Source organism: Phasianus colchicus, chromosome 15, assembly GCF_987193195.1.
Source record: "Phasianus colchicus chromosome 15, bPhaCol1.hap1.1, whole genome shotgun sequence".
Taxonomy (NCBI): Eukaryota; Metazoa; Chordata; class Aves; order Galliformes; family Phasianidae; genus Phasianus; species Phasianus colchicus.
Window position 1 is genome coordinate 5023741 of NC_143450.1, and position 26339 is coordinate 5050079.

General features: G+C 38.7%; 1 protein-coding gene across 7 annotated transcripts in view; it reads left to right on the forward strand.

The window, feature by feature from the left end:
• Positions 1-26339, forward strand: part of SLIT3 (slit guidance ligand 3) — a 538052-nt gene that overhangs the window by 362539 nt on the left and 149174 nt on the right. For all 7 annotated transcript variants that reach the window (XM_031598017.2, XM_031598018.2, XM_090150937.1 and 4 more), the window contains 2 exons: positions 10364-10505; positions 23408-23479. In XM_031598017.2, coding sequence (XP_031453877.2) covers positions 10364-10505; positions 23408-23479 — 214 coding nt within the window. The remainder of the gene's footprint in view (positions 1-10363; positions 10506-23407; positions 23480-26339) is intronic.

The window sequence follows — 26339 nt, forward strand, 5'->3', positions numbered from 1 at the left end:
AGCCTTCATCTGGGAAATCACACATCCTGATAAAGCTGTACATTTGAAGAGCTTGTTTTAGTGGAGGACTTAGCAGAGAACTCAGGTTTCGTATCTGCTGCTTTCACAAAAAACCTACATGGATTGTCAGTTTAAAGAGATTATAAATCTTCTCTGCTTCTTATTACAGGTCTTACTGCTGATTTTACAGCTTCATTTTTTCCTGTTTGACTATGAAGTCACACTGGAACAGGAGGTGAATGGTGGACTGAACTTGTCCCTCTGCAAAGGAACTTTATACAGTTTAAGATTATATGAATCACTGTAACTACCCTCTAGCTGGCAGTGAAAGCTTCTTTGCATCATACTTACGAAGTGCTGAAATACAGTGTACTGAACTACTTTGTTTTAATACACGCTCAGAATTTCAAGTACTTGTATTTTTATGGCAGTGGGAATACATTACAGAAGAAGAAAAATCTCAACTTTTCCTCCACTATAAAATGGGCTTTATCAGAGTACTCCAGTTCAAAGCTTGTACTGCTGCATATTTCAGAGTAGAAAGAGGAGAATTAAATAATGTAGGGAAGGTAGAAAAATAACCCTGTTCAACAACTTCTGGTTGTTGTTTGAATCCTGTGCAAAAATACTTTTTTGTTAAATCCTCTTACGACAAACACTGCTTCTGAAACAAATTTTGAGTGCTTCAAGGAATAATGTAAACTGGAAAAGAAGAGGTGAAATGCTGACAGAGATGTGCTATAGATAGAAGACAAGTTTCTTGTTTCCTTCTGGACAGAGTGCTATCTGTCCTATACAGTCAGGTTTATTAGCACTGTGTACAAGATCTCTCAATATAACACTGCTGAAATCAGAGATCTGTGCCAATATACCTGTGTAAACTGAAGCTAATTTTTTTCAAAAAATACTGGTCAGCTTGAGCATGTAAATTATAAAAATATTAATTCAAACAGCACTTGCAGGCAAGTGGTGAGTAGTAGAAAAGCTATTCCAATCTCACTTGTTTGTGCCCAGGAGCATTTGACTGAGAACTGTAGGTTAATGTGTAGGATTAAATAATGTGCAGTTGCCTGGAGAAAGGTTTGCAAATATGTCTAATTGGATTTGTGTTTCTGAGGAAGCAGGGGAAGGGTCATTAACAGAACTGAGCAGGGTTGGGACTGGCTGGCATCTCAGCACTGGGGAGAGCATCGCGTACTTCTGGCAGTCCTGTCACCCACCAGAGTTTTCTGGCTGGCTCTTCAGCAAGCTGTCTCCTCTTTGTACAGGAATCTCTCCTCCAGAGCCACCCTGACAGAGCAGCCTGCCTGGATCCGGGCCTTAGAAATATCTGTTCCCAAAGAAATCTTCAAGCATGCTCTTGCCCCATGCAGCTGCTTTGATTTAAAGAACTCTGAGAAGTGTGTGGTTCTGCAGCTCCTAAAAAAAGCCAAAATGTTGTGGAAGGGGCTAACCTGGCACCAGAGCGTGAGTGTCTCAGCTGATGAGCTGCAAATAGGAGGAGATGCATCTCCACTCTCTTTCTTCACTATAACCTTGCAATTCACTTCCATGTTGCTGTGACAGGAGAGAGGGGAGCAAAGATTTGATGGCAGTTGAAATCCTACCTGCACTGTGATGCCTGGGAACTGTTCATATTCCCTTAATTAGCAGACAAGCATCTGTGTGTGTGTCCTGCCATATCCTCAGAGCCTTCCAGTCTTTGATTGGATCAAACCATGTTTCCTTGCTACGTTCAGATGTTTCATGGCCTCTTTCTTGGCTCTTTGTCTGTTTGTCCTTCTCTGCTCCCTTTCTCCCAAGCTCCCTTAGAATAATCTTTTTATTTCATTTTGCTCTCTCATGAGTTGTATTATTGCTCCTTGATTTTTCTTCTACCTGCTCTTGTTGACGCTGAAATTAATCTACGTCTTGATCAGTTATGTCAGGTCATGTAGTGTTTTCTCACTCACATTAGCACATCTGTAAAGCTTTGCAAACTGAAGTAGAGGGTTCATGAAGTCACACCATTGGTAGCACTTATTTCTTAATTCTGCATTAAATCGGTGAAAGTTCACTAAGAGTTGCATCAGTCTGAAGCTGAGGTGAGAGAGTAATAAAAAGAGCCAAATGTACAGTGATTTCTGGCTAAATAAACTGATACTGAATTTAAGAAAATACTGGATAGATCTGAATCTTGGTAGAAGATCTAGTTTCTGTATTATACTCTGAAACTGCAGCTGAGATAGAAAAATAATGAAAATATGTTAGCTTCCTGCTTCTTAATGCAGATGGGAAGCTGGAAGGAGGAAGCAGATTTATTTGTTTAGGTGAGGTCAAATGGTCTTAAAATATAGCTGTTACTCTCTGGCCCTGAACACAAAACTCAGTGAACTGTCTTTCTCCATCTTGCTCTTAATAACTTCATAGCATATTGTTGAGGAGAAAACCAACAACGAGTAACTAATAAAATATCACTCCTTGAGCTTAGTGTCTTAATGAGAACATTCAGAAGATGCCAAAGGAAAAGTGTGTGGAGAGGGGAACTCCTCCCCATCTGTTCCTATTTAGAAAGCTGCACAATGGTATATCTGCATAATTAGCAGTGGGTCTGTTTCTTTCAGCATGGGATGTAGAGGTACTGCCAGCATGGAAGATTGGTGCTTCCTGGGAACTAAAAAGCAGGGAGGAATGTTTCCTAATGATGCAAGCTTTGCCAGCACAGGGCAGCAGTTACTGCTCCTGAGGGAACAGGGTGATTTCTCCCCATGCAGCATACCTCAGTTCTTACAGAGTAGGGCTGCTAATGGCCCTTAGGCTTAGTGGTCACAAGAAGCTGAAGAAACAAGGTAGGAAGAGGAGGCCTTTTTCTGTGTATGTGTGAATTCTCATCTTTTGCCTTGCGGACATCCTCACTGTACAGCTGTTTTATTGCTTTTAGATGTGAGCTGAAGCATTTTGTCTGAATGTCCGATTTCCCAAAGAGTAACCTATGAGTTGTATTAGACAAATATCATCTTTTTTTCTCATTGTTTTAGCTTTTTTATGACCAATAGAGATTCAGTAAGTGCTCTTTACAATGGGGTCTCTGCAGAACTTTCAGTACTGTATGACTTCTAAAGCCTTTTGGAAAAAAAAAACAAAACAACAAAACAAAGGCTTTGAATATTCTTAGAAACTTTTTGTGGAACTCTGATTGAATTTTTATCTCCTGTTATAATTTGGCAGCACAAACTAACATTGAGATCTAGTCTAAAGAAACATTTCAATACCGTGCATTCATTAGCTGCTCTAGAAGTGAGAACCTGCAGGAGGTTTGCAGAGATACTCATCACTGTTTACCTGAGTTTGTTGTCTGATTACACCGAGTTTCCCATTACCAACTTAAATTTACTGTAGCATTAGCAGTTACATGAGTTTATACTCTAAGAATCTACTTGCATTGCTTCATGAGCAAGATTCACATATGGTGTTATTTATGCAAATCTGAGGGTAAAATTCATATTTATTCAGGCACTTAATATATCTTTGAAGACCAAAGCTTAAAATTGGCTTTCAATTACAGTAGATTTAGTTTTACAGTCACACAATTATGTTTGTACCTTTTTAGTATGACTACCTCTGTACTGGAATTCTCTTTTCCCAGAGCAATATGTGTAATTCTTAAATGCTTGTTTAAAACTGGCAGATTCAGGTATAATTATTCATCCATTTGGCTTTTGAACTGTTGCTCTAAGAATAATAATGTGATTAGGTTTCATGTTTATGTCCAAAAATATTGGCTTGTTTCATTAGTAGTGCAGTAACGCTGTTTTGGTATTCAGTGGGAACGCACCGTGATGCTCAGTGCTGAGTTGGGTGGATACCATGAGCTGTGGCACAAGTCACAGCAGCAGAAAGGCACTGGGAAAGCCTACAGAAACCTATCTGTATAAACCCAGAGAACCAAATACATGCTAGCAGCTTTCCTCAGGGCATGGTAGTCAGAAAAGTAAGTTCTGGCTGCTGTTAGGAAAGTAGATCTCTGTTGCCAGGATGGAAAAAGATATTCAAAGAACGGCTTTGTCACAGTTTTGTAATGACTTCAATTGTCTCACAGGTTCTGTTGCAGTTTTATTAATCCCTCAGAAGAACAAATTACCCATTAGACCTCAGTTGTTGCAGGTGAACTTGTTTCTTTGTTCTACTTCATTCCACTTCATTTAGAAATACTGCATGCAATTTGGGGGTTATCATTGTTAATGAAATAATTGCAAATAGTGTTTTTAGGGTAAAACACTGGGATGTGAGGTCTGATTTTCAGTGGTCTCACTTTATCAGGGCATCTCAAAACATCCAAAATAGGACTTTAGTAGAATAAAATAGGCCTTGCTTATTACACCACGCCTTCCTTTCACTTCCCTTAGATATTTTCTTCTTTATTATTCAATATTTGTTTGTAAACCAATTAGTACTGAGTGTGCCTACAGAAGAGTTACGTTCACTTGCCATGAATTTTTAACAGATAAACTTACTGTTTGGGAATGTTCAACAAAACAGTGAACTTGAATCAAATAATGAATATTCATAACAAGCCATTTTTTGCAGACAGTGAAGTTGGTGGTATTAACATCGTCAGTTGAGGCCTAAGTCACTAATTCTGAAATTCTTAATGCTGTGCTCAGTGAAAATCTGTTGAACCAAGGACGAAAATATTTGCATAAACCATTTACTGTACATTCCTATAGAATAAACACACAGTTTTTTTCCTCCATTATGGGGCATGTGCCATTGTTAAAGAAGGAGAAAATTGGAGATAGTTGTGATTGTCTTTCTCATATCTCTCTGCAGGACTGTGCGTGTTCAGTTGTATTTGAATGCTGGGTTGTAAACACTATTCAAAGCAATACATCTGTTTTAGGTATCTTTTTGAGGTTTTGTCAGTGAAGCCCAGTAAAAGCTCATGTAGTAGTAATTGATTTCAGATGTCCCAGTATTGTAAGAAGTTATTTAATTACACCACAAAAGGTCATAACATACCCACAGATCTGCAATACTTGTACTGTTTTGTTTATTGATCAATAGTTTAATGCCTGCCGTACTTAAAAGGATTTAAAGTCACCACAGACTTCTAACCATTAAATCCTGTCAGATTTGCTTGAAATCCATCAATACTTTTTTACTAATAACTAGAATTTTTCTGATAGAAGAGAGCTGCTGCAAAGGCATTGGATAGGTGAGGAGGTAATAAAGCACACTACTTAGCGTGCCATAAATGGGTGTCAGTGCAAATGAGATTTAGTTTATTTAGTCATTGCAAAATTTATTTTAAATGCTCGTGACATTTAGACTCTTCATTTCTGCTCCATAATCATTCTGTGCTAATTGTAATATCAGTCTATTTGCTGTTCTTAAAAGGCTAGAGGCCAACGAGACTCTTATTTGAAAAGAGCACTTAATTCCTCCATAAACTGCTGAGTTCTGAGCCTCTCCCCATCTCTGCTCTCTCTCTAACCTGAAGTATGAAACTGTATCGTAAAGCATTGCAGGCTGATGAAATGCCAGATATCAACTACCCTTCTCATGGACACTGCCAGTCCATTATATCAAGCACAAAAAGCATAGTAATTTTTGTCAACAGGATTCCTATTCTAGCTTCCACATTCCGATAGGGTAATTTTTATATAACAACACGTATAATTGTGTTGATGATTTTTAAGAATTAGAGAAAAATACAGCTAAGATAGCAAATCAGTGCTTGTGTGAAACTGAGAAAAAAAAATCTGCAATGATAAGGTGACAGCAAGACCTTTGGAAAGGAGATGGCATAAATGCAACTGACTTGTCCATTGCTGTTTCCACCAGCTGTGAAGAACACAAACAGGAATCCTGAAATACTTACGATTTTCCCAGGTCTTTTCTTTTCAGGAAGTATTGGCAGCAAAAGGAAATCTTTAAATTTCAGATATTCTTTTTATTGCATTGAGTTCCTCCATATGTCATTATTCTCATCCTCTAGTAGCTATGGAATTCAAATCCAAATTTTAATTTTCTGAACTTCAAACTCCATAGCCTACATGCACTTGTTTTTCTACCATCTCTCCACATGTATGCAAACGTTAAACTAATTAAACTCTCTTAGATTTTTTGGTGCTTTAATTCTATAGATCTACTGTGTAGCTAAGCCAACATCCTAATTTAATGGAATCAGCTAAATAAAATATTAAATACTGTTTACAACATTATTAAAGAGACCTTTTCTTTATCAGTTTAATGATTTAGTAAAAGCTGATGTAACAGGGGCTAGATCCCTGCTCAGTGTGCATCCATAATACGTATTTTTCCCTTTGCAAAAGAAAAACATTAATAAAACCATTGGATGCTACAGGTTGACAGTTTGTTCACAAAGTCTTTTTGTTCTGCTAAAATGTTCAGAAGTCTACAATCTAGATGTATTTTTGCTTGTGAAGGAGGAATTTCACTGACTGTACGGGGTTGCATTCAGTATGGATCAAAGTATTTTTACACTGAGCGTAAAATGTCAGCGAGCAGTGACAGGAGTACTGGATATTTTGGGGCTCTCCAAGAATTCAGGTTTATAATAAGAAATTAAGTTTATAAAAACTTAATTTTTCCATACTTTTTAAAGTGAAATTAAAAAAATAAAAATAAAGGAATCAGTCATTATATATGGGAAATAGAGCCACATAAACACAGCCTCTTTCTTCACTTTTTGCTTCACTTTTTTCAGCAGAAGTTAGATCCCGTAACATTACACATCTTCGGTGTTATTTTATCATCCAATTTCAGCTCCATGTGCACTAGGAATAAACTTGTTATATGGCTTTCTCTCTTTCTTTTGGCTCAGTGTACCTCTATGGCTAACTAGTTGGTGGCTTTGCTTTTGGTTTGGTTTCATTTGGTTTGGTTTGGTTTTACACACTAGCCCTAGACCAGAATTTTGTTCACGTTGCAGTTCCTCTTTCCTAGCGGAAAAGCAGAAGTAAACAATCTTAGCTCCAAATGCAGGGTAAATTAAAGGACTCCCAATGGCTTCAGTCAGCGATGTGTCAGGTCCTTCTTTGTAGAGGATGTGGGAGGTGTAGCAGCCAGCACAAAGAGCTTACCTTATCACCTTTCCATTCAAACATTTTCTGGAAAGTTCTGAGATACTTTACTGTAACGGGACGTTCATTAGCACCTTGTCGCTGCTGCTACTTGTTTTCTGTGTAAGGAAGACTTGTTTTTCTGTTGTTTTGTCATGCTTTTCAGAGCATCTAATATAATAACCTCCTTTCAAAGTGTTCCATTAGCACACAGCGCTCAGCAGTACCGTGGTGCACAAAATGTGGAGGTGATGAGCTGAGCTCTACTGAGTCTTGTACTAGATACTGATTTAAATACAGCAGAGTTGGGAACAGGCTCTTAAAACTCCAGCTGGCAGTAATTCAGGGTTTTCTTGACATTGTACCTTGATGAAAAGGGAGTTTATTAAAGCTTCTGTGACGCGCAGCAGTATGTTGTAGTGGTATAACTGCAAAATGCCTTTTCCTCTCTTTACAAATCTCTTCAGCAAGCATAACTATTGTGTGTGATAGAAGTTGTGTAGAAGACTTGACCTTGCTGCCAATTTTCCTTTTGCCTTTTGGAGAGCAAGGGTTGTTCTGAAGTGTTCCTTCCCACTCTGAGCATTTCTTCCAGTCTGGAAAGGCTTGATGTGTTTAGTTTGCACTTTTCATTGTTTCTTTTGTTTTGGACATCACACTACGATGTAGACAGACAAAGGAAACAAGGAAAAATTGTGTGGTGAGGTTGTAAAAACAAATCTCCTGTTCCTGTGTGGAGATAGAAGAGGCTCCTGTGCATTTTGAAACACTATAATCCACTTCTGGAAGCATTCACAGTTAAAATCTTACAGAAACCTTGCATAGTGAAAGGCAGAGCTGGCAGTGCTTTTGGTGATATGCAGCAGAGCTCCATTAATTTTGAAGGAATTCTATTAATTCACAATGGTGATATGTCTGCCCTGAATTTTTATGGCCAGAAGACAGGCCCAGTTGAGCTGCTTGTCTTGTCTGCTGTACATATATGTTTTTAACTAGTGAAGCTTAGGGATTTTTTTTATTCTAGTAGCCAGAACTTAAGCACTGTATTACACACATGCTCACATATTTGGACTGTGTTAAGACGGTGTCTATTAAGATTTTGGAACTGAAACTTGTTAATGTTCAGGTTGTCTGATAAAAAATATCAAGTTGATTCCTTGAGCATATGCACTAGAATTTAGATTTTAATTACATTATTGAATTATTTTTATACTCTGTTTTTGCCTAACTGGTTCTGCAGGATGAAGCTGTTCTAGGATTCAAACCATCTGTGTGTTAAGATAAAGGCTGTTGCTTGTAAACTGCTTATCTGTAGCTGTCAGAAAAGTTGGAAAGTGGATTGTGAGTGCAACAGGGTATTTTAGCAAAGAGAAGCATCATCTCATTATGAAAGCTTCACACTCTCATGGAGGATGAATGTGACTCCTACCTATACCACAGATGTCCTCTGACATTCATTGTTTTTTAAGATGGTCACTACCTTTGAAAATTCAATTTTTAGATTCCTGAACTGGAGTTCTGAGGGCTGGTCTGCTGAATGGGAGTCACTCACAGCTCTGATTAGCATCAAAAAAAAGCTGTATTTAAAACATACAGTGCTTCGAAACTTAACTTTTCTTTTGCTGTCCTGACTATGAGTCCACTGATGATGCAATAAAAAGAAATTTCAAACACAATACTACAATTCAGCAACATTTCTTACGAAGTTGAAATCACAGAAACCTTGGCTGGAAAGGACTTAAAGCTCTTCTAGTTCCAACCCATCGCTGTGGGCAGGGTTGCCACCCCCTAGACCAGGCTGCTTGGGACTCCTTGCTCTTCCAGGAACACACATTGGGAACAGCTTTGCTTCTGGTGTTGTCACAAGCAGCATTTCAGAAAACGGTAGACAGTCTGCCAGCAGCATCTGAACCAGCAATGTTAGGATCTTGTTCTTCCCCAGGTGCAAAAAGCCTCCTAGCTGCTATTCTTCAAAAGCAATTCTTGCATATTATGTTTTCCAAATATCTTGGCTACTTATCAGATGTTTATGTCATACTCAGATTTTGATAAATATACGCATGTGTACATTTGCTTTACAATGAGTTGACTTTGCTGTGCACAATTAAGGGGTAAACCAGAGGGTATTTAGGCATAAATCAACAGAGTACATGAGAATGTTGCAATGTGTATATGTATATAAAATATTTTAATTGACATAATAATATACCTTGCACTTACATTTTATGAAAGTGTCCACCATGTGCTTTTTCCAAGACACACCCTGGGCACTGTGTGTAGCTTGCCATGTTTTCACATTATTTGTGATACCACAGTTAAGGTGATTATAATCTACATAATCTAGGAAAGTACCAGTTTGTCTGATTTCTCTTAGCATTTTGTCACATCTTACCACCAGAAGCATTTGTATTCAGTCCTCTGTGTCTGGTCATAGCTCGAAAAGATGCTCGAGATTTCTTTTGTTATATGCAGCTTGGAAGTGTGACTTACCATAAATACATCAGTAACTGCTTCATCTTGATAAAATTAATTAGTGTGGCAAAACCTTTTTCTTTGTGTGTGTGTGTGTGTGTATATCAAAATTAAAAAAAATTTAGATCTAAGATTCACAAACACAAGAAAAATTGGTATTATAGCTACAGTTTTGAAAATGTTATTGACAATTAAAGTTGAATCTAATGAACTGATCAGAATGTATACAGAACAATATCCTCATACTAAACATTTGCTTTCCAGTTTCTTATTTTTCCATGAAATTATTAGATTGAGCAAGGATATGAAGTGTCAAACTTACATTTTATAATTCTGTGTGTGTTTCCATTGTCTGTGTTGTCTAATCTTGAGAAAACTAGCTTTCTATTTCTAGTCTTTGATCCGTAACAGCTTACATCATTTCAAAAACATAAGTAATTGTTGATGACAGTCTTCTCTCACTATGTAAAAGTTGGTGTAGTGGAAACTTCTAGGCAGAGACAACTTCTGGAGATGCTCTGTATTTTATCTAGGCTTATTTTCTAAATCTTAGAATAAATTAATTTGATTGATTGTAGAGGGGACCAAAGAAGTGTCTATGAAGAAAAACTGATTGAATAGAGACCAAGGAAGAATAAGAACACAGTAACCTTTTATATATTTTCTCTATAGTTAATTTATAGCACATTATATTCACTGAATCCAAATAAATCATTACTTAATATGGTAGAAGGATCTGGAAAACTTGGAGGCTGATGCATTTTATTGTCAAAATCTCAGGCAGTCATTTTTAAAAACTAGCATGTAATGATTTCATTATGTCACAGGTTCCCAATCTGAACCACCATCATGCAGTGCCAGTTCCATCACTTGCCCATCTGCCTGCACCTGCAGCAACAATGTAGTGGATTGTCGAGGAAGGGGCTTAACAGAAATTCCAGCTAACCTACCGGAGGACATTTGGGAAATGTAAGTGCCAAAGCAGTGCATCATTCTTTGTCATTTCTCTCCATTTTTAGTCTTTGTTATGTGAAAGAAAGTCATGTGTTTTGAAAACTGTGTTCAGTTTTCAATCAGTAGTTAGCTGATTATTGTACTTGTCCTCTTTGCCTACACTCTTTTGATTAAGGGCTCAAACCATTCATTGATATATATTAAGATTCTGTTTGAAGTTTCCCTACCTCGCAATAAGGTGAAGTTCCTGTCACATTATGTGAAGACTGTGTTTACATCTCACAAGGCTGGGGTTACAGTTGTATACTCCAGAAAAACACAGTCCCTTTTTGTTTTTGTCAAGAAGATTTTTTTATCTTTTGTTGGTGGATTCCCCAAGAAGTGGAGGGATTTCATGTCGACTTGACAGGTTGCATTTGTAAAGAAGTGAGATATGACATCAGAACAGACTGTCCCTGCTGATTTTACCTCCAATTTCTGGTATGCCACATATCATTACTCCCAATTCTTTAACATTTTTCTTAATTGTGTGTTGAAAGATCAAATGCAGACTTGTTTCTTTTTACCACTTTTAAGACTTATAATCATCTATTTTGGTGTCCATAGCTTCTGCCATGATCCTGAAATGCGATTAGATAAAACTAAATTGCTTTTGGTTAGTCTGTAAGGAATGCAGATCAATTCTTTTCCTGTTTAGGAGGTTGTAGTGCAGTGATTACCAATATACAACCAGCTTTTATAGACTATATAGTATGGATTTAAATATCTTTATAGTCAGTGGACAGCTTTTAATTGCTGGAGAAAAACTGCTACATTGCAAAATTCAGTAGAATAAAGGATAAATTGGTGAGGCTACACATAAGCAATTCCACTGTTATGACTGCCAGGAATGTAAGGGTTATGGCCAGTGAAGGCAATGTGCTACATAGGTTGCTGATGATCTGCTCTACAGTACAGTTCCTCTGACTTTATCAGTTGCTTTTATTATTTTTCTCCTCAACATTGTTTGGATTATTATCTCAGGATAACAATTAGAGGTGGCTTATTATGCTTGATTATTTCCTATTGAGGTATAAAATATTAGCACAGTGAATGCAGAAAATAAACATCTTAAAATTACCGTTGTTGAGGATATATGTAGAGCCCTTAAAACATTTACAGGAAGTACAAACCCATACACAAGCTGTTCTGAATGCCTATTTACTGCCTCCTGACAAAATTCAGAACATATTTGTTGTGCTGGTGTCCTCTTACATTGTCGCATATAAAACACACGTGTAATACTTGATTTTCTATCTATGGCAGTTAGCTTAAAAATATCCTAGAAATATGAATTTTGTTTAGTGTGCTAAGAAAAGTCAGAGTTTAGTCTTGTTTTCAATTCTGATACGGGCAAGCAATTTTGCAGGAGTGACTGGAACAGTTCTTTATAGTAGGCAGAGAAGAGACTGGTTTCAGGCTTGCTCCCAAATTAGAGTTGGGTTTAGAGAATTGTAAAATGTTATTTGGCAACATTAACAATGCTAGCAGAAATCAGATCAGCTTTGTGGCCCTGTGCTGAAGTCACATGGAGAGCAGTGTCTGCAGGAAGACTGAAATTGGTGTGCTCCAGCACTTCCCTGCAGCAGCGCAGTTAGAGTCAGAGAGCAAGTGAAAATGTTGATCTTTAGTGTGGTCACAGTAGCACTGAATATTCACATCTTGTTCCCTTTGTAAGTATCTCTAGCACCTATGACTTGTGAAAGCAATTTAGGAGGGCAGAAAGTGGAGGAAAACGTGGAGATCCTTTAAGGTAGATGATGAGATAGCCAGTCAAGATGCAGGTAACATTTCGAGAAAGTTTCATGACCTGCAGGTTGTAAAACTTCTAGCTCCATAGAACACTGTGTGAGGCTCGTTAGTGATTTAGATATCAGACTTCTTTCATTTTAGGCCGTGCTTGTTTGAGTCTTTGCCTATTGATAATGCTTTTATATCACATTAATCCTGCATATATCCTTTACAAATTCACTGTCATTTCTGGTGGGAGCAGTTCTGCAGAAGGAATATTGGTGAATAGTATGTTCAGAGTGTGATGTGAGCTAATCCTCATGTAAACTTTATTGGTGACTTTATAATGGAGTCAATGCTGAGAAGTTTACTTGTTCAATGGAATATATCTTAAGAAATTCAAGTAGTTCTATCAGAATGAGTGACATCAGTGACATTGCCATGGCCACATACCATTCTTTTTCTTTTGGTAGAGCAGTTTTTTTGTTTTGTTAAAGTACTGGTAAGAAAGAATAATCAGTTAACCTAAAATCCAAGGGCAAAGCATTACACATTCTCACATCTAGTTTGAGTAAAGGATATTCTCACAGAACGAACTGTTTCTAGAAGGATGGAAGATTGCTGCTGCAGTGTTTTCTCAGAAAAATCCTGGCGTAAATTCCTTTGACCAAGAAAGCCATTCTGTTTTATGAGAAGTTTATTGTACTACTCAGAAATTCAGTTTGGCTGAGTCTACTCTACACTTATTCAATAAAAATCCATCCAAAGGTCAGGTTCCAGCTATACATGGAATAATGACTGTCTTCTGATTTGATACAATAGGCAGAATAATGTTCTCTTGCTGTAGTGCAGCTATGGAACCAAGCAAATTCTCCCTATGTGCTGCAGCCCACATCTCTCAGCATGGAGAATTGTGAGGTTGTGTGTTGGCTGGTATTTTTTTTTTCCATTTGGGGTTGTTCCCTATTGTTGGTGATAAGTCACACCCTTTGCATAAAAGGCAGCTGTGTAGTGGTGCTGCCTGAACACTTATTTCTGTACCCTGTTATCCTGTGGTCTGATTGTGATTATCTTTTAGAGATCTGTCTCTTACTAGAGATGAAATTCCTGTTTTGGAATACGTGGTATGGACGAACTACTTTGCTGGGTTACTATTGCATACACCACATTTCAAAATTCCTATAGGATATTACTTGAGGTGGTGTATTTTTCATTTATCTGTTTCTCCCTAGCATTGTAAATACACATTCCATGTAAAAAAAAAACCCAAACATTTCCTCTGTAGACTGTAGTCCATTCAGAATATTTATATGTTAGCATTAAAATGCTGTGCTTACTCCTCCACCTGGGGCATTTCCAAGTTCCTTTGCTTATTAGTTACATTCAATTACAGCTTTCTACTTGTATTTCCTCTTAACTCAGTCTTTCTTCATAAGCCAAACTGTGCCAGATAAGAACCCTTGACTGAGTTCGTGCAGAACTGAAACACACAGCTGTTACTGTAACGTGATCATTAAAGATGAAGAACATTTTACTCTATGTTTCAGTATTAATTAAGGATCTTTTACTCTGCCTTCTTCCTCCTTCCTTTTTTCACTAATATGGGTAGGCAGAACCTTTCTAGCAAAGCTTCCAAAAAGTCTTGCGTTTGTTTTTGTTGATAAAAAGCAATTACAAAAGAGACACTTCCCTTGTCACAGGATAAAGCAGACAACATATAATACTCATTTTCCCTTGCTTCTGACCTCTGCCACGTGACTTGGAAGTTTGTTGTGTTGCCATATTATACTTTTCCCTTCGATGCATTATGCTGAAGGCCCTCATTACAACGTTGTTCATTAGTAAATGAAGGAATTTAGGAAAGCTAGAAAGCTGTGTGCTGGGCTTACTTCTTCATTTCATAAAATATATAGCTAGAATGTATAAAATGCAATTCCTTTTCTGTAAAGTTACTTGTTCAGTCAGGAGCTGACAGCAGCAGCCAAATTACCTGAGGAAAAATGAGTTCCAAGAAACTAAAGCTAAGGATTAGACAAAGGGTGTTGTGTGATATAAAAGATTCCCTCCGTACAAAGTGATTCCTTTCTGTATTTCAGACAAAAAATGACCAGGGTATGCTATAGAGAAACTGAAGAGAATAACCATGGAACAGTTCTGCATGAATGCTCTGATGAAAGCAAAAATCATTAAGCACCTGGAGATTTACTAAAAGAGAAATGCCAAAACAAATAAGCCTTTGTGGTTTGCTGGTAAATGAGTGATGTGATCACATCATGACATTGGCGTGGCATATACAATAAAAGGAGAAGTTTACATGTGTCTAGGAAGGGTAAGAGAAAATGATTGTAAGATAAAGCAGAGAGATAGCATGATGGGTTGGAAACGTGCAGAATGGACTCAGCCTTGGAGAGGAGGGCTGACCTAGGAACTGGGGAGGAGATGAAGTCTCCAAACAATCCATTTTCTGATCAGATTTGATCTTATCAGGCACTGCTGCTCTGAAGGACCTTCTGAGGGTGTAAGAGGAGGATCTGATTAGTCGCTAGTGCCAAGGACTGCAGTGTGTGTTGGGACAGACACTTGAGAGAATAAAGATGGGCTTTGCTCTGTATGGAAATTGTTGGGGTAAAGAAGGCTGAACAAGAAACGGCAAAACATGTGATGATGAGAAAGACTGGGAACAAAGTAAATTGTGACAGACTGATGCAAGAGTCTGAGAAAGTGAGGGATGTCTGAGGTTAAAGCCTGTAATTGTCAATAGTGAGCCTGGGGCGCAGCTCACCTGAGTGGGCTTTGGGGATGTGGCAGGCAGGCTGGGATGGCAGGGTGACAGACAGACAGGGCCAGACAGGCTGCCAGGCCACGACAGAGCAATGTGGGTGAAGCTGGAGCCAGTGCAGCTCAGCAGAGGTGGAAACACTGCCTTCCTGATGTGTCACCATGAGCATTTGAAACCCAACAACAGTTAAACAACACAGCCATTAGCTATTTTAACTGTTGTTATTTCTTCCAGTTAAATATTAATTCAGAGGTGTTGACTCTGTATTTCTCTTGCACATGATTCCTTTTGCTGGTACTGCTTATGGCATCTTTTGATTTTGAGTTCACTAAGTAGAGAAAGACATGAAGATACTTAAGGATTCAGGTTGAAACAGTAAAGAAAATTTTATATATATGTGTGTGTTTGTATGGAATCTGGTGCAGAAACAGGAAAATCCTAAAATGAGGGCATTGGAGGAGATCATCTCATGAGTGCTGTTCAGATGGGGTTGTATCTCCTTTTGCCTGTGGGTTTACTGATTAATCCCGAGTGAGTGAGTTGCACAGACTTCCATGGGTGGTCACTAATGATGTAATCCTCCTTTTCTGGCTGACTCAACTGAGATACTCAGAAGCACTTGAGGACTCACAGCTGCAGTAAAAGTCAGTAGGACTGCTTTGAACACGCAGTGTTGCTCTACGCTGATTACACTGTAAAGCCAAGTCCCCATCGTCTGCAGGCTGGAGTCTACAAACACACGAATTTAGATACATTTAATGACATATCTGGTGAGATGGTAACCACAGCTTCTAGTCTGACTTCTGAGCAGAGAGTAAGAGAGTGAAATAGGCTGGCAGTCTTGCTACCAGTAGCTAGCTAAGGCTTCAGGTCAGTTTTGAGTCACTTCCCTTTATTGATTTATTTTATCATTCTCTCTGTTGATAGCTGATAGTTGAATTGATGACTAAGAGTTTCTAGGCATGAATAGTGCTGGATTGTGGAACACAACTTCTACACTTAGGAATAATGCTAGAATTTTATCAATAAGAAAAGATCTAATACATTTGGCTGTTATTTTTTTGTATGATTCTGTCAAAATGAAAACAAACCTACATTTCTGCAAGAAAATCACTTTGAAATGAAACGTTGTACTTATTCCATCGTTAATCAGTGCATTTCTGACAAATTTAATATTCTGAGAATTGCTGACGTGGGAGTGACACTGTGTTGGGAAGTCCTGAAGGATGGACATACTTTCTCAGCTTTGCAAGACAAAAGTTTTCTGCATTTCTCAAGAATATAGGTGTGTGGACACTACGCATTTGAGGGTAGGGGAAAGACAGTTATGAATTTAACATTATTCTCCCTCCTAAAATGAACTTATATTAATTTTCCCAGGCTTCCAGTAAATACTGGAGCTGAAGCCAGCACAGTATTTTTGAACATCGTAATAAATGTTCCATAATTGCCCCTGGTGGCAAGTTCTCTGGGTAGGGAATCAGGTTGGCTCCTGTAGTTGAATCATATAATATGATTTTCATTCACTGCTGTAAACTGGCTCTGGACAGTATCACATGTCAAATTTGACTACTGTTTTCTGGGTTTCAAGGCAAACAGTATTATTGGCTCCTTACATTCAGCATCAAAATGAGATTTCTACTGTCAGGCCAGAAATAGGTAGATGACCTTCTACTGAATGATTGCAAGACCCAAAAATAAGGATGAAATAATGAAATATTTTAGGTTGACCATCAGCAGAAAAAAAATACAAAATTATGGGAAATGTCAAGAAGGTGCTTTGTTTGCTGAGGTAGCCGAAGAGAAACAGTTTATAATACAAGCAGTAACTGCAGAGAGTTTCTGCTTTAAGACCAAGGCAGGATTTATCTCATACATGTTTATCTGTGTAAGTAATAATGTCATCCGTAAGCATGATAAGGTGTTTTTGTTCTGATAAATCTGGACTTCATGCACCAATAATGATATTCATTCCTATGGCCGCACGATTTTTACCATGTTCTCTCTTTTTATAATTGCGAAATTTACACTTCAAAAAAAATTAATTAAAAAAAAAAATTATGCACAGGTGAAATTTACTCAGGCAAGCTCTGCAGGAGTTTCTGTTCTTACAGGGCTGTAGGTTTGGATCTGTTGGCTTTTTTTGTTGATCACTTTTTGCTCCAGAGACATCACTTCAGCAGGAACGTATACTTAGCCTTGTTAATAAGAAATGAATGGTAAGGCCAGAAGGGGCAACAAGTAGTAGTACCACGTAATCAAATTTGTTAACTGAATATCTTCCAACAAAGGGTAGGAGATTCAGATGGACAAAACTCCCTAATAGAAATGTCTTTCAAAACCCTTTGCCAAGTCTGGTTTGTTGAAAACCACTGCTTCTTGTTTACATTTGTGAAATGTAACAGTAGGCCAAGTATTGATTGCTAATATGCACTGTAGAGACTGCAGATCTCCCATGAATAGACTTAAAGCTTCAGATTTAGGAGAAAAAAAAACAACAACAACAAAAGAACAAAACAAAACCAAAGCAACAACAATAAAAACCAGCCACAACAAAACACGCTCAGCAGAGATCTGAGCCTGTGTTCTTGAAAAGTAGCTGAGAGAACCTCATCCTCATGCAGCACCCTGCAGGCCAGTCTCCTTGGAGCTCTCTGAACTAAATGCAGCAGGTCTCAGCTGGAACCATGTGGGGACACAGCAATCTGGAAGTGAGACCAAAGTTTCTGCTGTTGTTACCACACCAAAGGATCTTGGAAACCCAGACCTGCAGAAATACACACCTGCTGGTTGAATGATGCACACAGCTTGGCTGTGTTTCTTTAGAGGGGAGCTGGAGGTGGCTGATTCTCTGCAGACGAAGGACTCATTCTGTCCCATGGTTCTCCTCACAGCCATCTATAGGCAGATCCCAGGGAGAATCTTTCTGCACATACAGATCCCACGTCTGTGGGAGCCACAGAAGTCTGCTGAAGGGAAGCGATCTCCGTCTAATGCTAGCTCAGGTCCTCCTAAGGTACAGCAGTGATCCTAAATATCAAATGATGGGAAGTAGCAAAAGAAGAGTGAGAGGATATTTTGTATTTTACCCCTAAAACAGCTTGCATTTATCCTTTAGCACCCTCACTGATTGTACCTACTGCTGATAGCTTGCAGGCAAGGAATGGTCACTTAAAATCTCTGCTTTTAACTCTGGGCACAGCGTGCAAAAAGGTATCACAGATGTGGACTGCAAGGTGAGGTTTCCAGTGTGACCACCGTTATAAATTCACTGCTTACGCTGGGACCTGGGTCAGCTTAAACAAAATTAACTGTAGTGTGTCAGAAAATCCAATATCGCTAACATTACTTTTAGATGAACACCATGGTATGGGGGAACACATCAAAAGAAGTGGTTTCATTCTGGCGGATGCCTTTTGGTTAGTGGAGTTAACTGTGTAACTTCCTAGATAGATTTGTTTTGAAATGTCACTTCATTCTTGGTGAGATTTTGTCCACTGAGGATTTTCCCTTAGCTGAATGCCTAAGAAGCACGAGGAGCTTGACTGCTGGATCCTGAAAATCAGCACCAAACATCAGTATAAGAAGGGGAACTCTACTTGTCACCTTGTATAAATATAGGTGGACAGTTCACTGGCTCTCACTTCTCTAATTCCTAACACAGAGACGCAGACTCAATGAGAGAGCTTTTCATAATAGATATTAATTTTATTTGGAAGTCATTCAGGCACTGTGATGAAAGGTGGAATTATAAAAGTCGTGGAGAACTGTGTGTGTTTATAGTGGCAATCTTCGGCTAAGGTAGAGACTAAAGGTTTTAGCTGTCTTAGTTAAAACAAAAAGCAAGCACTGAGATATTTATTTCTTGTTAGTGTAGATCTATAAACACTTTGTAAAGCAACAGAACTGCAGGATTTTTGCCTCATGCTTTGCAGAGAAGTGCCCTGTGCAGTGCTGCGGTGTAAAGAGCAGGGACTGTGTGACGTCTGCTTCTCACTGCAGGGTAAGCTGCAAGTGCTGACAGTGTGACTGCAGGACAGGATTCCTCCCTACCTGGTGAAGGTGTCCCTTATGCAGTGCTGTCTTTGGGTGAATCCATCAGTGCAGCTGCCTGAGCCTGCTGTGGGTGGAGGAAGGAAGGGGTCAGGACGGCATTCAGCTATAGCCCATAGTTGCTGTAAGACAACCAGATTTTAAGTATGATCTATTCCTGTTAAATACTGAAAATAAATTTTTGAACTTTTCCTCATTCAAGACTAAAATGCATGATAAGATGTGCAAGTCCAAAGTGTGAGATAAATGGCAAATAATAGCCCAAGCAGCTTTTGTGCTGTAGTTGTTCTCTCCCCTTGGCAAGGACAAGCACACTATCTATATTTTAAGAAGTTTCATCCTCCTTAATACACAGCATTGGGTAAACATGTGGGTTATTTCCCCCAGATAGCCCTTGACTGGCTCCTGAAACTTCCCTTATAGGGCAGGAGGGAAGAAAGCATATTGCCCTTCCCAAGAACCTTCACAGAGGCTGTGCATCCTGCCAGACACCAGCGCTGACGGTCACTGCTGCACACTAATCCAATCTCATGCTGTCTCTCTCCTGGAGATCACTTCCAGTTCTCAGCTGCCTGGGTGATGTGAGCCCCAGTGAGCCCCACGGCGTGGCTGGCAGCGTGATGCGGGGAGCAGCCCGGCTCATTCACTCGCTTGCTGCCTCCCAGCAGGGAGCTCATGGCTGCCGGATGCAGAGGGACGTTTCTGACACATCTCAGGCAAGAGCTCGATGGCACTGTTAATAGAGCATGGCTGTCTCATTTGTAAGCTCTATTCATCTGACAGCTGAGAATTATCGGTACTGATGCTTCACTCCCTCTCTCTTTTTCTCTAAGCTAGTGATTTGTCTATGTTATGGGTAGGCAAGCTTGACAAAACATTACACATTAGCAGCTGAGACGGTGTTTGAAATGGGAAAATTGCTAGCAAACTGCTCCATTAGAGACCAAGTAACAAATTCTTTCTTTCCTTCATTGAAAGAGAGATAGTTAAGGTCCAAATTAATACAACTGTCTCCCCCACTCTGCAGGGGAAATCATTCTTCAAGACAAATGGCTTCGTCACCCCTGGGAGCTGAGCTGGCTCTGCAAGGCTGCCTTAGGGAGAGCTTTTAACCTTTGTGTTTTGCCATCCTGGGTGTGAGCAGTACAGGCGCCAGCTGAGGAGGTGATGAAAAGATTTGCACCTCAGTGAACTCTGAGATGGATTAGCATGGGAATTTGAGTTCTTATTCTTTGCTCTGGGATCATTTGTCATATCTAACTGCATAGTTTGCTGTTGTTTTTTTTTTTTTTTCTCTGATATGTTTACTTTTTGCTCTTATTGCTGCAAAGTTATTCAGAAAGAGCGAGAAGAAGGAAGACTTTATCCTGTCTAGCATCGTGTTGTTACAAGAAAAATGTATCTGAATCCATTGGATCCTCATACTCTCCAATCTCTGATAACATATTAGAGAGGGGAAAGGAAATTGTTCTTGTCCTTTGATGTTGTTGTCGAAGGCAATAAAATAAAGCTTCAAGAGGCAGACAGCACTGCTTCATGTCAGGAGGGGGGAGATATGCTTCAATTCATCCAAATGATGCAGCTGGCAGCAGGCGACAGGCACAGTGAAATGGGTGACTGAAAGGAGGAACAAAAGCCCCTGAGAGGTTTGAACATGGCCAATTTATTTTATCAGCCTTGTGAATTCAACTTGTGTAGCCTTTTAAATGGATCTTATTATGAAATACCAGAGGAAAATTGAGTAAAATTTTATTGAATTGTAAGAAATCTTTAATGTGGCAGACAATAGTTCAAATGATCAAAGTTTACTCTTTTAGGGCTTCATTTCATGTACAGAGTTCTCAAATGTATTGTAAAACTAATTTATAGAGTATTCCAATGATGCACAAAGTAAATCATCTCGTTCCTTTGCACTACTGCAGGTTGTTTTATAGTGTGTCAGTGCTTCATGGGATGCACGGACAGACCATGAAAGAAACAGTTTTCTGAGGCCATGTTTGGGTATAGCAGCTAGCTTCAAGTTCAGCTGCATTTTGTTCCCAGCTTGGAATCCACTTGAGAACAAGGGCTGGTGAGAGAGGCTCAGCCTGCCGTACCACTTGTTGCTCCTGTGTGAGCATCAGCAAACTGCAGTCACAGTGCACCCAGCAGAATCACCATGTATAGCCTTTAGTCCTTCTTTGACAAAGAGCCTCGTACAGTAGGAAGATGTGAGGAGTTAAGGTGGCAATGCAGCAGCAGATGACAGCAGCCTTGTTCATCTCTTGGCCACCTGCTGCAAATGTTCCAGGAAAGGGCAATGCAGGTAGTGCTGTGGAGCAGCCCTTCTATATTCCTCTCTGCCTTCTCTAGAAATCGGCCGTATGACTCAAAGTCTGACGCTACTCCAATTTTGGCTTTTTTTGCCCTTTGTGGGGTTATTCTGTGTGGATTTACACTTCCGAGGGACTGAAACGTCCTTGGAATTTGAAGCAGTTATAAAACAGGGCCGTATTTCCCTCCTGGTGGTGTGTTCGGGTTGCACCATAAGGACAGCTCTGTGCCTGTGTGCCATTCCCATCCGTAGAGCAAGGAGCTGGGCAAGCTTTGTTCCTAGAAGTGTCTGCTTAGAAACATTTGGGCGGAGTTACCGAACTGGCAAGCTGACAAAAAGCCTTTATGGGAAGAGTGTACCGCTAATTCTGGTGACAAACACCCAACAATAGCAGTGTGCTGAGCGTGCAGCAATCTGCATGCACTGCGGGCTTGCCAGGAACGATGCGCGTTATATTTAGAGCAACTGGGAGGGAAATCTCAGATGCTAATTCAAATCACAAAACAAGGAAGAGAATTAACTCCGATCGCAGCCTTTAAAATAGACTACTACAGAAATAAAAAAGTCTGTGCAAATTGGCTATACAAATATCTCAGTGTTCATGGCTTAAATAGCTTCTCAAAGCGTAACCGAGCTGGCAAAATACTGTGTTTTCAAGGGAATTTTTTTGCCTGTTGAAAGCACAGATCAACAGAAGGATACGCTGTGCGGTACAGGGCTGATGGGCTGTACTCCTTTTCTCTGCACCCTTCCACAGTCCTTAAAAACCTTCATTCAGTTCTGCCTGTTTCTCATTTTACCTCTGTTCCTGGTGTTTATTTTTTTTCCTCCCCTCTGCACTGCTGCAGCAGCCCTAAATAACTCCAGTGGTTCCTCCCTTCACTCCACTGTCTTCATATTTCAATTCTTAAGCATTTCCAACCACGGATTTCTGCTATTGTAACTTTCTTTTTATCACAAAACAACAGCAACAACACAACTTTTGAATAGTAAGAGCTAGGTAAAAGCAAAGCATGCTTTCTATTCCTGCTGTATTTGTGTGATTTCAACTGCCACGGACATTTGGATTTGTTGTATGGGGGGTCTTGTTTTACATTTATAATTGAGATGCATATTTAGGGTTCATGTGAGGAGAAAGCAGTCCTTCTTGCAGGTATTTGGGGATCTTGCTTCTGAGAAGGCACAGAAATGAATCACGTTAATGGTTATTGCATGCAGTATCTTAATGCTGCTCACTTTTGTTACTCGTACAAGCATTTATGCTACTTTATAAAGAATGTTTCTTTCAAAACAGAGCTCAGAAATGAAAACAGCATATTCACTTAGTCTGGACCATATTTTATAACAATTTCGATATTTGTTAGTGAAAATTGAAGCATGTAGTCCTTTTTCCTCTCTTTTACATAAATCCCCCCCCCAAAGAAAAGGAAAGAAGTTAAAAATCTGAATTTATATTGCAGTGGTTTCCACGCTGTTCTGCAGCAGTAGTATTAATGCAGGTGGTGGATACGGGGCGGAACTTCGGTGTGTTCCCACAGATTGTTGCTCCTGAGTCACTCAGCTGGTATTATTAATCTGCTCATTAAGCTGTCACAAAATAGCATTCAGTTTGGTTACCTGCTATTTGCAGTGAGGGAAAGCATCTGTATTTTCTACCTTAATTTTGACGAAGTAGTAATACAGTATACCTAGGATTTTTTTTAAGTAATTCCTTGTGCTTTAAAGAAGCAATTTCTCCAGCTTCTGACTTTTTTTTTTTTTTTTTAATACAAACTTAATGTAATCAACGAGATGAATTTCTTTTCTAAGAAATGTTATTTCCTCAGCATTTTTTCCACTTAGGGCTTTCACAAGAAAATCTATTTCCTGTATAAACCTCTATGAAATAGTTGTGTATTTGTGCAATACAAAACCAACAAAACCCCAACAGTTTTAATGTTTAATGTTATTCCTGTCCTGTAATTGTGTATTTAACATGTATATTTCTTTGTTTGTTTTCAGCCGTTTGGAACAAAACCACATCAAAATCATTCCCCCTGGAGCTTTTACCCAGTACAAGAAACTTAAGAGAATGTAAGTCCTAATAATAAGGCCAACATGCAAGAGCAATTTTAAATCTTCTAGCTTCAAGTTCTGCAGCTTTATTTTAGAAGCATATTGGCAATTTTTATGTTGAAATCACTGGGGATTGCACAAATCATCTCTTCATAGTGTGAGCAACAGCAGAATTAGATTTAGGATGTCTACCAATGCATGAAATCCTTTATAATGCTTAAATTCCCTTTCAAAGGATGTGAGCTAATTAGTTAGTCTATTCAAACAAATCTGCTTACTCAGAAAAGATTTTGAATTCTATATTTTTCTCTTACTCATTCTGGTTTTTGTTCACAACACTCCATTGTGTTGACCCCAGTTACAGCAGGAGTACATGTTCCTGCAGAGTAGTTAGGAATATTTATATTGCATTCAATTGCTTGATTGTTTACAGGAAAACAAGCCTAGTGGTGCTCACTTTCTCAATTTCTCAATCACTGGTGGATACACAGACAATTCCTTCCTGATTAGCTCCTGTGTTGTCTCTGTGGATTTAACAAGACATTTTACAAAGTTTGATTTGTAGCAGCAATGCATATAAGCTGGTCGGTCCCCTGGTTTGTCTTGCTTTATGAGAGACATTGTGACAGCAGAACTCTGATTCAGACAGTGATGAAACATGTTACTCCTGCCTCGCCATCCTATCAGGATGTTGATGAGTACCACTGGACCTGAAGTTGTCCGGACTTTGTATTCACTGCTAAGACTGCTTACAAATGGTACCTCTTACAGCTGTTGTTTTCTAATGTGTACAGTGCTTTCTGGAATTAAGAAACTGTCAGCTGACTTGACAAAATGCTGCTGAATCATCAGAATGCTAATGCTTTCGGAATCTGATATGTGCTGCACCATTGGATTTGAGAGGATTTGAAATTACTGTTTGCTGGTCCAGAGTTATCAAGTTCCTAAAGCTGAAGAGCTGTAAATATGGATCTTAATATTTAACTGGTCAAATCATCAATCTTGCAGAGTCTATGTTCTTCTGTCTCACTTTCAATATAGCTGTATGTATTTTTAAAGAAGTACTGTATTAGATAGTGAGATAGTAATTTCATTGAAAAATGACAGATCCCTTTTCAGTGACCTAACTTGTAACTTTTTCATGATTAAAGGCACTAGTTGAGTTCTTTCTGAGGTATAACTAATTTTAGATTTGGGCAGTGTTTTACTATCCTTTCATTTTTCATGATTGAAAAGTGATATGAGACTTGACAAAAAAAAAAAGTTCTGTAACTTGACTAACTCCTCCAACCCAGTGTGGCAGTTATTATGTGAAATGATTAATATTAGAATTTCAGAGCAGAATTCCATTAGCAAGTTGTGTTAACAGCTTTCTGGAGTATTACTGGCATCATCACTGGGATCTGAACTCATATAATGAGTTATCCTTCCAAATGATCTCTGTCAAAGCTTAATTAACATGAGGCTGTTTTCTTCAAGACCTTGGGATAGTTAGGCTGCAGAATGTCCCATCATGAACATGATGATTTGAAACTTGGTTATCAACCTGTCTCCTTATTAAAGTTTTTTTTTTTTTGCTTTTTTGCTTTTTTGGGTTTTTTTGCTACTGGACAGTGAGGCTCTAGACCAGGAGTTATTGTTACATGAAGTTTAAAACAATTTGTCCAATGATTTGAAGAGATAATTGGCATTATCTTTTCTGTGTGCAAGAATCCCAGCCTTATTAACATAAGGTATATTAAAATATACCTTGGTCAAGAAATTGTCTCTTAAAAGACAAGAATTATCCATTCTTTCCCATTCAGGTAATACCAAGACATTCCTGATAGCACCGAAGTCTCCATCCTTTCTTGATCACACTGTCATTTCAGTGTGTGGTGTAACAGCATGAAGATTATTGATTTTGTTAATTTATGCCCTATCACCAGTACAAATGAAGAACTTTGTTATTCTTCTTATAGATATTACTACAGATATATTATTATAGATATTACAAATAATATTTGATAGAACTCAAGGGATAATATTAGCACAATATCATGAATCATATTATTTTGTTCTACTCCTTCTGGTGGGCACATATGGTGGAATGCTAAGGATACAGACTGCTCATTTGCAGTGCTCTCAGTATTTTGATTGCTTACTGTTTCCTGCAAGATGATGCTATTTCCTTTTCTTAAATAATTAGATGAGTGGCACTGTTTTTTAGGTAGGAACCACTTTAATCTTTAAATGACTTAATATCAGTAGGTTGAGATGATACCAGAAGATGTATGTAGATTAGTTTGACTTTGTATTTGCATCTAGCTAAATTTAGTTATTTAGAAAGTCTCTTCAAGAGCTTCCAGTGTGACAGAGTGTTTGGTTGTTGGCAAAAGAGCTTAAAATGCTTTGTGTGACGTGGAATTCTCCTATTTACCCACATTTTATCAAACAGTAGATTATGTTAAGCTGAATGTAACTGCTTCAGAGGGCAGATTAGACACTTGTAGGATTCAAATATGCAGTTGAATTATTTAATCCAGAATGATGGTTCCCCCGATTTTGGGGAGAATGCATTGCTCACTGCTCAGTCATTCAGATTCTAGAAGACTACAGGGGGGCTTGAATGAGGTACATCACGTTTGTTTCAAGGGAAAGCAGTGATATCTTCACCCATAAATGCCGTTTTGAATATATTTATGTATCAACAGTTGTGCTAATATCAGTCTTTAATCATTTCCTTGCATTTTGTCTTTGCTTTTCTGAGGCTTCTAGTAGACAAGTTTGTAGCAGGTTGAGTTAAGTACATAACAACACTTTGAAAGATGTGGATGTGCCTCTTTAGCTCTAGTGCTTGTAACGACATTTCATGTTTTCAAATTCATTTTACTACATC